This window comes from Hetaerina americana, unplaced genomic scaffold, assembly GCF_022747635.1.
Source record: "Hetaerina americana unplaced genomic scaffold, ioHetAmer1.1.p SCAF_85, whole genome shotgun sequence".
NCBI lineage: Eukaryota > Metazoa > Arthropoda > Insecta > Odonata > Calopterygidae > Hetaerina > Hetaerina americana.
This window is the reverse complement of record NW_027287483.1, coordinates 1,595,742-1,608,014: the sequence shown is the minus strand read 5'-3', so window position 1 is coordinate 1,608,014 and position 12,273 is coordinate 1,595,742. Positions and strand designations below refer to the sequence as shown.

Below are 12,273 nucleotides of genomic sequence, written 5' to 3'. Positions count from 1 at the left end.
CTCTTTTGCATCCAAGCCCCAGGGGTGATTTTTGAACCATTATTTTGGATAAGTGGCTTATATGTCATCAAATACAGTTAATAGTTTTTGCTTCAGTATGATATAATACAGCATTTAGCATGAACAGGCATACTAGGAACATCAGAAAAATATGTACACTTACAAATAATTTTCCTAAGATTGCTTTCACTGCACAAATAGACAGCATGGGATTACCTTGCACATGTGAATGGGCATTATTAAACTTAGCTACATTACCTCTTTTGACTTGAATTGTTGAGGGGCAGAAAGATTTTTTCCATCATTGTTACCAAGGTGATTGTAACTCACAATAGACATTGGTTTAATACCAGCACCTATCAAAAAATCAACCAAAACTGATTTTAACTTGGTCTGTCCAGACTTGAAATCATCACCCGCAACAAAGACACCATGCCTTTCTGCTAGTTCCAGTACACCAGGAACCAACGTGTTCTGAGGTGACCCATTGATGAAAGGGCACTAGAAAAATGAGAAAATTTAGGAAAATTAACAAGCTATGGCATTTTATCCTCTGAATATTACATCATATATTATATTTACCCCTTCCTGAATAGCAGCAACGGCAAACAACGTTGATGGTGACAATTCAGCATGATTTGCCCTAATGGCAGCTAGAAGTGAGTCTGCAGTGTCATGAACTCCTGGTATTATGTCACAATATCTCTCAGTATTTGCTGTCCAGATGATAATCACTGTATCTAGGTTATGTAACCTCTTGAACTCAGCCATGTCAGAACGGACTTTCTTCATCTGTTCACTTTTTGAACCTTCAATTACATTATCTGCACGATCCTCCTGATTAGCAGCAACAAACTTGGGGTCATATATGGATGCCCGAGGTTTCATTAACTGTAAGTTTGAGTGAGGTAAATTTTTACCATAATCAATATTTCACATAGAAGACACTTTTCAGACATTCAAAAATAAGAAATGAATTAACATTTGAACACACTAATCAACTAAAGAAACTCTTCGAAAATATTCCGAGAAATGACAATTAAAAAACAAACTCCAATTCATGTAATAGTATAAAAAAATCACAAGGGTGAGTGAAAATTTATCACCACATTTAACTCCTGGTGCAGCATAATGCTCGAAACATAGCAGAATGGCCATTTTAAGTTCTTTTAGTGAATATAACTACTTCAGTGGCATCCAACAAACAAAAATTCAAAAACCAAGCTAATGGAGCAATGAAAAACATGATTAATCTGCACACAAAAATTAACTATTGTAACAATTAACGTTTGGATAATTTATATACTTTGATGAAACAAAAAATCATAGTCTTAGGGGAAGGTTGAATGGGATGGTAGGATCATAAAATATGAAGGAGAACTCTGCTATACATAGTCTAGGAGTAGATGTGTTAATTAAGTCAGTTGGACAGTAGTTAGCATAGGATCCTCAGGTGCCACATTTAAATAACACCAACCTGTTTACAGCTGATTGTAACTCCCTCCCCCACACCCACTGTCACCACACCATCATGCTTGAGTGAACCCCATAAAGGACACACCACCCAATGTTCAATTCTATCAAAATGACAGAGAGAAGTTTGAGTTGGTTCAGTTATTCTGTTGACGCAATGCATATAGAGTTTTTGCAGGGATATACAGGGAAGAGTCGGGCAATTCCCCCCAAGAGTCCATCTCAGACCAAATTATTGCATGGTTAAGTCCCATTCTCTCTCCACTTGATTCACTCTAGAACATTTGTTGATTAGGGAATGCATTTATTTAATTTGGAATTTCTCTGCATTATAAAAAACAATATGCATGCACCAAATATCACATTTGCTAAAGTTTAGGACTAAAAATTTGACCAATTCCAGAAGAGGCATATCTGTAATAAAAATGGTCAGATGAAAGTTTGGGGTTTAGCTGCCTCCACTGTTGAAATGCTCACACACATTCTCTTTGTTAATGATAATCTAAATCCACGTCCACTACCCTCTCCTTAAGCCAATGATGGTCAGTCGTATGTTTCTAGGCTCTTAAAAGGCTAGTTGAGCAAATTATTGCTGGAGATCACCCAAATAGAATGAATGAGAGATTTAATACCACCACCAATAGCAGTGCTAATTGTTATAAAGAAAAGGGCTCCACTCCAGACTCTGGATTTAAGGAACTCCATTTAAACTTACACTTAATTGACGAGTTATGTAACAGATCCTTTTTACGTCTGTCCTTTTATAGGACAAAGATCCCAACTGCTGGTGATGTCTTTGAATGAAGGAATTATGATCTCTAAGGAGGCCAAGTGGTCCACGGCAGAAACACTGAAGACTTACTCACTAGTCATTGATTAATACACAACTACTATCCATCACAATTGCTAGATGGTATCTTGGCAGGGCTTATGTTTTCATACCTTTCTTTAAAACTGAAATTAAGTGCACATCCTTTCATTAAGTAGGACAGATCATATTGTCCATTGTGGTTGTAGCATTCAGGAGCATTAGCAAGTCACGTGAGACTTCTTGAATTCTGGTAGAGAGTTAGTAATGCTATATTAAAGGCCCATTTCAGAATTTTAATAACTTGGGGCAGTGTTGTTGACTTTTTCAATTAAGGATGAAGTGGGGTGAAAAGATGCTTACTGTCAGTTATCCTTAGGAAGCCATGGAGGTCACAGTTAATTTATAGCCATTCGATTGGTTAAATTTGTCATGCCATTCTCCTACTTATGCTTTTACCTAATGTGGTTATATGTCTCTCTTCCTCCCCAATATGGTGATCGGGTCCCACTTCCTCCTCTTCTTCAAATCACTTATAAGAGCAAACTTTTGAGGGAAAAATTACTGTCTCCCCTCTTTACCTTGCCACGCCCAGCCTAGAAAGGACTCGGCCTCAATTAACATTAGCACTAAAATATTCCTTGGCAATTTGACCTCTTTTTCCATGACTAGAGTATGCCAACTACCTCTTTGTCATTGGAGATATCAGTAGTCCTTTGTAATTAGGAACAGGAGTTGTACTTTGAGCGGTAAAATTAAAGATAAGGTTCCTATGATGTGGTAGGTATGGTTTAGAGGTCTTTGTAATTTGTGTGTGGACGTTCCTGCTTCCTTAGGAGGCTTCAAGGTGCAGAGAGTGAGTTACATAATTAGCTGAGTGTATTGTATTGGGGAAATGACTAACAATAACATTTTCTAAGGAGACTGTCGATTAAAGAAGACCTATGCTTCATTACACCAGGAATAGGGTAGTGAGCATTCATTCTGAAAATGATTGTATACATTTTCCTAGAATGTCGCAATTGGTGTTTGACAATTGATTAATTCAATCAAATCCTTGATGACCTCTTAACTTGAATAAGTCATTAATGGAGCTTCTTGCAATATCCCGTAAGGGTCTCAGGGACAGCTCTCAAGGTGTACCATGCCTATGACATTATGAAGACGAGAAAGTAGAACAGGCATATTAAAGTACAAGAAAGTATGAAAAATTCAAGATAATATGAACATTTTTACCATCAAATGCTAATTGAAATGCCACCGACTGGGTAGGTAGGGCAAGACAGAGAGACTATTGTAAATTACAAGTTGAGAAAGTATTGCCCCTGGATCATGGGAGAAGTAATGCAAGTGAATGAAGAGAGGAGTAAAAGATAGGAATTGAAGGTAACTGCATAATAAAAGGATAAGGAAAGGAATGAACTGCGAGGATAGAAAATCCAGGGAAATGTGAATGATGGATTCATGCAGACAAATGAAAAACAGCCTGCTACATGTATGGGTTGACGCTGAATTAAAAAAAACACACCAATCAGCCCTAAGGTTGGTTTGACAGGCAATAGTAGACCTCACTGAAAACTCAGCCCTACTGCAAGAGAAATTCACATATAATGGATGGTGGGCCAGTTCCCTAGCCTCTTCTACCCAGTTTTCTAGGAAGACCGGAAAAACTCAAAACTAAACAGCTTGGATTGAGCTGCCAATGGGCAATGGAAAAACCACTTCAAAAAATACTGTGTATTATGTAATACAGCTTAGAACATGAGGGGGGAACTATTAAATGAAGATGCATGTAAAGTGAAGAAAGGGGATGAATAAATGGAGCAAATTTACAGTGCATGAGACTTAAGTAAAAATCAATCAAAGAAGAAAAATACAACAACAATCAAGGAGATACTATATCAAAGTCAGAATTTTAAACAACAGTGAAGAACCTGAAAAAAAGTGGATATGATAGTCAAATCAAAGCCAATTGCTGACTTTAAATAAGAATCAGGGCAGATGGGGAAGTCCCCAGGGGGAGAGGAGGAAGAAAATGAAAATTTTATTAGCCAAACGAATGGTGTTTCAAATCTCTTATTCACATCCATCTCAAAGCCCCCCACCCAAACAGACTGCCTAAGTAGGATGCCTTTTCAGGATACCACAGGTGCTAACACTTTTTTTAAGGATGGCAACCAAGGTGCCCTCCTACAAAGATAGACGAGGAGAGCAGATTGGACTCCCCCCTATCCCTTTCCCCTATTATCCCTAACCCCCCTACCCTCCTCTCATGGTTACGTGTTGCAATATATGGATAGCATTTCCCCTAGCTAGCATTATTTTTGCAAAAGCATTCCCTTTGTCAATCACGCCGTTGTAATGGAAATGGTTAAAGAATAGAGAAGAAAATGACAATATGCTAAAATCATTATTTGCCCTTGAACCCTGACCTGTGCATATTTCGTAGATTAATCCCACTAATATTAAGAATGATGATATGTGCTTGTAATTACAATGCAAAGACCCAATCTTGTGCATAAAAATATGCACAGAAATGGATATGGAGAGGAGAGAAGGGGATGTTCCATTAGCAGGCAGCATCACATCAGGAAAATAAGAGGGAGAATTTGTAAAAACAAAAGGCTGATAGTAAGTAGCATAATTTACAGGGCAATCAGAATATTTTCACTCTCTTTGTGAAATCATGGTTAAATATTTAGTGGTATGTATTATAAATGGAAAATTATTCCAAATTTTTCAATGCACTTAAAAGCTGAATGTACTAAAATAGACAAAATAAGAGCCAATAAATAGAGAAATATGATGTACTACCCATTTATACTGTATGCTACAAAAACACCATGCTATACAAATTAAATCACTTAAATTGATTAACTTAGGAAATGTTAATATTATAAGCAATACACCTTAAATTGTCTTAAATAAAAATAAAGGCATTTTACTTTTGTAACTGTTATAATTACAGAGAGAGAAAAGAAACCATTCTCAAGACCAACTGTAACCAGCTCTTAGCTAATTGTGAAGGGTATTTTAAGTATATTTTGAGTTAATCCTTCTGCCTACTAAGAGTAAAGGACTTCAATGAAGTTATTCTATGCGCTTTTAAAGATCTTGGAGGAATTAAGTATTTTTCCAAATCTGATTATGAAAATTGAAAAATAAATTAGATAATTTTGTTGCCTAAATCAGCCTACCTTCTAATACTTTTTTTCTTTTTAGCAAGCCACTCAAGCCCTTTACCTTAAGTACTGGTGTTACTTGTTTCTGTAAGTCAATATCAAGGACACGAGCTCTTGCAACAGCTGATGCGAGATCCAATCCAGAAATGTCCCAGCCATCAATCACAAGCTTATTGACATCGAGCAAGGGCACAAGAGAGCTCCATGGAACGTGGACTTCATTTCCATCTTCTCCAAGTCCAAGGTATGTTGTGGATGCCTGAGTAAGGGAGCCCACCCAATCTGGCTTCTTGATACCACCCTGGGGCCCTTCCCAATACAAATTCAATTTGTTTGCCTCAAGGGCAGCTGTCAAAGTACTCCCATTATTGCCACCCCACCCAACCAGCATTACCCCAACACGGCCAGTGTGACGACTCAGATGGAATTTCAATTCCACATCCTCAGGTCGAGCCTGCAAATAAAGATATTAGCTTAATCCAATTCTCTTCCCATATTTTGCCAAGGAAATAGTCTTAATACAGTTTATATCAGGCCTAGGAAAAATTGTTAAGCAAATTATTAACCAGATTCATCCCCATACTGATGAATCAATCAACTGACAAAAACAAAAAAGAAGACACAATGATAAGAAGAAGTGTAGATGAAATTCACACAATCTAGTAGATAGTTTGATTAAAAAAACCCAAATTATTCCGAACCACTTCAGGGATTAATACGTATGAAAGGAATGTCACAACCTAATTTCTTGTCTTAACTACCACTTGGCAGTAAATTAATCCAAATTTTTACAATATAATATTTTCTAGACTAAAGCTTGAAATAATTACTTTTTAAACTGGTTCAATTAGAGCTCATGTGACTTGCATCTGCCCCTATACATACTATGAAATTGCAGAAGTAAGAAGTGAATGTATCTAAACACTTTATCCAGCACAAGCAGTACACCTGATGTACTATTTTAAATCATAATGAACCACTAAGAATATGATGCACCCACTTAAGACCAACTGATGAGGCACCAAAGCAAATAGAACTGTCTTCATCAAAATTGTAACTTTCTATGACGTATTTTTTCTTTCCACTTTTCTTAAACGAAAAATTTTCATATTTACTTTAAAAATTCTCCTCTGGCTCCACCTATCAAAACTCTTCTCGAATTTTACTACTTTACCCGTGAAAACAGAACATACACCTAGTCACACTTGGAGCTTCAGCAGCCCAAATCTACTTAAAGCTACTCCGTTGTATATTTACAGCAGAGCCATGGAGGCTAAGAAACTGCTCCACATAGGGTTTTATTTTATAAAATATAATTTACGGTTGTATGTCTTGTTTGCGATCTATTGGTAATAACTGTCACCTTGATTGATTTTTTTCCAATATTTAACACCAAATATTTTACAATATTTAAACCAAAACACCAATTGTTTCAAGTTGATGCAATCTCTCCTTTATTTTGTTATGAAAACACAAATACAAGAGGCATTAATATTCATAAATTGTATGCAATGACAAAAGGTCCTTTCCTTCTTTCAAGTTCAATAACTTAATTATCAATCTATTGCCAACTGTAATTGGATTAAATGATAATATAACTATGTTGCAGGATTTCAAGAATTAGGATTTTTACCAATTGATTATCCAACATGAAAACATAAACCATAATCTAGCACCCACTACGATTTTTTATTTAAGGTAAATCCAATAATTTGGATGTTTTAGATAACTTCTATACAATTTAACATAATGCAATGCATTTTTCCAAAATTTAAGGTAAAAAGTAGCTATTACATCACATGGCCATCTAACAAATTTATACAAAGCATAAAAGAAATCATTTTACAAAATTTCTGGCAACCCTGATTTCACAATTCTTGAAAAAATATAATAATGCTGGCACAATAAAAACCTAACTAAAATGTTCAAAACAGATTTTCTCATAACATAAAACATTTCTGGGTCCCATGTCAAAAGCTTTCATGTAATGTACTACCAAGATAAAATACGTAGCAATCCAAAGATATTATCTTTTTGCTAAGTACTTATCAAATGTTTGTAGTAATATGAAAGCTGATACATTGCCAAATTATGTATTTAACCATTTTAGAATACGTGATGCACTGGCATTAACCACCCATAACATAATTGCCAAAATAAAAAAACTTAGCATTCCTACAGGCACCTGGCCCAGAGAATTTGCTGCCGAGTCTGTTATTAAAAAGCCACAGATCCTGAGCAAAGCTATTATTTATTCTTTTTCATGAAGCGCCATAAAACTTCATCAATGTGTCAATTGTTCAAAATAGTATTGCAACAAATGTTAAGAGAAAAGTTGATGCAATATAATCACCCTGATATCTTTAATGCATGTACTCCATTAGGTTAACCATAAAATTCTACTACTTAATTAGATTAGATTCCATGGAAACCTAGTCAAATGGATAGGCAGCTATATGACCTAGAGAAATACTTCTAACAACAGTGATCAATCTATAGGCTGTTTTGCTAGGTGAGTGTGGAGCTCACCTAATAATAAGCCTATTAACACGTGAAATTGGCACCTCAAGGAATGTGGCGGACAGTTCATTTCCTTCTGCCACCTGTGATTTCCCAAAAAGATCTGGTACCCAATAAGTCATACAGATTGGGTGAAGGTGAGTATGCCTTGAGGTACCACCCAGAATTGAAGCCAAGCCCTCCATTAAATAGATCAGTGCTCTACCAACTGCACTACCATTACCCCAGAAATACTTGTGTCATAAAAATAAATATTTTCCTTTGCCATGCTATCTGGCATCTCCTATGGCTCTTGGATCCTTGTGGTAGTAGTGGTACTTAGGGGATGCAACCAACAGCTGAGGTCACTTGTGCCATTAGGGATGGACAGGAGAGGGATGAAGGGTGGAGAGAATCCTGGCATCGGCATTAGCCTTCTCGTAATGAAGGGTCTACAGCTTAACGTTCCATCCAATGGATGGCATACTCACTCAAGTGCCCTCCACAAAGCACCTCAAGTAGGGATCGGGATATAACTGAAAAATATCTGCTGCCAAAGGGATTCGACCCCATGTTCTCTGAGGTGGAAAGTCTGTCTGTAAGCCACCACACCATCCTGATCCCGGATCTTTGTGGTTTATTGTTTACAAATGATTTTAGCGGGCATATAAACCCTGTTTTATATCTTGATGTGTCACCCCATTTCATTTCAATAAATTGTATATTATAAATAGCAAGTAATTTTTTTATATCCAACTAGATTTGACGGTCCACCGTCAAATCTAGTTGGATATAAAAAATCTAGATATGATTATCAATTAAGATCTTCCTTACTTCTGGACAAATCAAGTTAATGATCAGTGTTGCATTAATCATTACAGTTTTAACAATTAAATGAATGCCATAATAGAAAAGAAATGCTAGGATTCATTGACAGGATTGGTAAAGACTTTAGTAACATCACCTTCGACTGCTTTACTGTTAGTAGGACCAATTTTTTAGAGCATTGTTCCCTCATCTCATGGCCCTAGCAATATAACAATGATTTTTTTCATCATCTGGTGCAATTAGAATCCAAAACATTAGTGTTGTGTGAAAGATAGATAGTGAAGGCCATATGGGAAAATGTGAGTTGATGAATAGACCCAACTTGCCAACTCTCTCCAACTAGGAGAAAAGAAACTATTTTTTACTTAGCATCATAAATTACTATATTAAATTTAGTGGTAGTTAGGGGGAAGTAATTAACAGCTATGGCCATATGCATCATTAGGTATAACTGCATAATTTGAGAGGGGTTAGGATGCTCGGAGAGTGGAACAGTTTGGAGAAACACCTGGCATCAGCAACTTCATACTCTTAATAGTAGGCAACAAGGAACATACAATTTAACGATCCATCTGTTGCATAGCATATTCTTCTTGAATTTCTCTCCACCTAGCACCAGAAGTAGGGATCAGGATGCCTATGAAATATCTTGCTATCTACTAGATTTGAACCTGGAACTTCAGGTGAGATGCTGGTACACTGCATCAGTCCAACCCCTCAATATTAAATATTCTGACAAATAAACCTACTAAGTCAATACACTAAATTAATGTTTTGTTATGTATTAGATGATTACAAAGACTAAATCGATCCCCTACAAATATTAATGGACTGATACATAATGGATAATTGATACGTAATATCATAATTATTTATCTCATCCCTCATGTAATTTCAAAAAGATCCCAAAATACTAGTAAACTTGACCTTCTATTGCAACTCTATTCCAGGGCTCTTGTCCCACATTATGTTGCTCCAAAGTAACTAAATGATACGTTATTGCAAGAATTTTTCCTTCCATCGGAAAAGTTATCTTTCCCTTCATTCATCAGTGAACAAATGATTTTCATAATTTTAGCAATATGCCAGTTTCCATTGAAAATATTGGGTAGGAACGGTGTATCATCACGATAAAATTCAAACACATAGGCTTGTTAAATGTTCAATAATTATGAACACATTGCGAATATTTTCCTGGCGTGACAGGTATTCCATGATATGAATTTTGCGTATAGAATGAATTAAAAGTAATACGAGGAACTTACCACAATTTTCCCCCTTAGTTTGCTAACTTTTGTCATTTGATACACGTACTTGGATTCAATATAATCGTCATGATAGCTAACGTAAGGGGTGTCGACATAGACCATTTCCTTCTGCATGTTTCAAGGATGTGGAGGATCTGAGAAATAAAAAAACAGATTAATGATGATTACCTCACTATACACACGGTAAAAATTTAGAAATCAAAGTATTGTGCAATAAACAATATAACAAAAAAGATAATCTACTATGAATAAAATGCGATGGTGCTCTCTCTCGCTCTTGATATGCACCCACAATGCCTATTTGAGTTATATAAGTTTGGTGAAAAACGTAACGAATTCACATTTAGGGTCATTCAACAGAAGTCCAGTTCAGCAATTGAAGATTTCCTTGTGTGTAATTAATTCTGAAATTTTCAACAATACGACTACTATGAGACCCCCATTGAATAAATGAACAAAAAATGACCGAGTTATCGAAGACCGATAAAGCTTGCCGGTGAAATGACAGGCGATTCACATATGTAACTTTAATATTAAATGAACCGGCGATGTGGGGACATCCTAGAACTATAAGCAATACTAACACAATCACAATAAGATCGGAAGCAATGCAACTAGAACTCAAAAGTGCTTATATATCCTTGTTCTTACGAAAACTTACGCTGTTATTGATTAAGTTTTAGAATCAATGGTCACATATGTCACCCGATGAAAGCTGAGCTATGACAATTATCCAAAACGTGAGAATTGCATGAGAAGCCATTCGGAATCCAAATAACCAAGGAATTAATATTAAACAGAATCAATCTTACTCACTTAGCAATTCGTATGGAAATTTAAATAGCAGGAGTGAAAAGCGTGCTGAAACTAACCTATACAACGTCTCCCTACTATCTTAGTTTCCTCATTTTACACGGACAGGAAAAAATCCAAAAATATGAACTGTCCTTCATTAAACTGGTAGATTATTAACTATTAAAGACGTCATGAGGCCCACGAAAAGATAAAGCCAATATGGCTGTTTCAGTTGAAATTTTTAGTATGCGCATTCCTCCATATTTTGATATTTTAAGTGTGGCGCGATAAAACTGACGACTAGATGTCACTAGGGGTATACTGTACCCTATATCGTACAATCATCTTTTATGGAAATACTGGACGTTTCGCAATATTTGAATTAAAATGAGCATGAGATCCTTATTTTGTGACCGCATGATCCATGAGGCACTCTACTACTCACTACAACAACAAAACCCTATTCATCAAGAAGATAAATCGGTTTGACGGAGAACTTAGGCGATACCTCCATTTGATAGGTTCACCGCGTTGAACCAGATCATTATTATTATTTATTAATCCGTTAGGTCGCACATACAAGATATAGATCGTTTCCAATTCATTTAATTATGTTCTATTCTATATCAAAAACCCCCTTTCAAAGTAGACACAGAGGAAAAACATTTTGCCACCCCTTAATAGAAACACGTCTTCTGAAATTTCGTCCTTTAAAATAAAAAAGAAAGAGGATGTAGATTATCTTTCTTTTTTGATATGTTGAGAAACCGATGAGAAAGAGGAGTATTTTTTGCAAATTGGGCGAATCCCTATCAAGGCGAAAATAACTGAAGGAATTTTGTGATCTTGAAAATAATCTTGGAGAAATGTGCATAACAATGGATTTTCGTCAAGGACGAAAATCAATATTAGTAATGATAACCCATAATTAAATAATATCATTGGGACATAACCACATATCAGCTTTGCCTGCTCTCTTCTCCATCCTTTAGTTGATTAACTTAAGCACTACCTAACCTGTGTTTAAAAAATAACGTCTTAAACAAAGTGACTTAATAAGTTGGCGTCCTACAGTCCACGTATGCTGCTGCTTTTACTTTTTTATGGGTTTGTCTCAATACTAAACCTACGAAGTTTTCTGGTCTGATTTCTCCCTCATAAATGTTACTAATGAGCTTATCAAAATCGCATATAATTAATGCGATGACTGACCACATCTCCATTTTAGTAGTAAAGCTTTTATTGAACAAATTAGCCATGAAGATTTTGCAGCTCCAATATCCCTAATTGTTTACTTTAAATTATACTAGAGCCTCTAGTTTCTCCTTTTATGCAATGACATCAGTGTAAAATCAGAAATTCCACGTTTGATATTCAAGATCATAATAACTTATCCATTCTTGGGAATACCAAATTATAT

General features: G+C 35.9%; 1 protein-coding gene across 4 annotated transcripts; it reads right to left on the bottom strand.

Moving 5' to 3' along the window:
* Positions 1-51: 51 nt before the first annotated feature.
* Positions 52-11,085, bottom strand: LOC139698401 (inositol-3-phosphate synthase 1-B-like). Of its 4 annotated transcripts, none has more exons than XM_071597297.1 (5): positions 10,875-11,085; positions 10,056-10,192; positions 5,525-5,917; positions 583-891; positions 52-501 (listed from the first exon to the last, which is right to left on the bottom strand). In XM_071597297.1, the coding sequence occupies exons 2-5, from the start codon at positions 10,170-10,172 to the stop codon at positions 250-252; spliced, it is 1,071 nt and encodes a 356-aa protein (XP_071453398.1). In that variant the 5' UTR covers positions 10,173-10,192; positions 10,875-11,085; the 3' UTR covers positions 52-249. The 4 variants fall into 4 exon arrangements, with proteins under 4 accessions (XP_071453398.1, XP_071453397.1, XP_071453400.1 ...); XM_071597296.1 differs by having other exon boundaries at positions 10,931-11,085; XM_071597299.1 differs by lacking the exon at positions 10,875-11,085 and adding an exon at positions 10,720-10,814.
* Between the last annotated feature and the right edge of the window lie 1,188 nt (positions 11,086-12,273).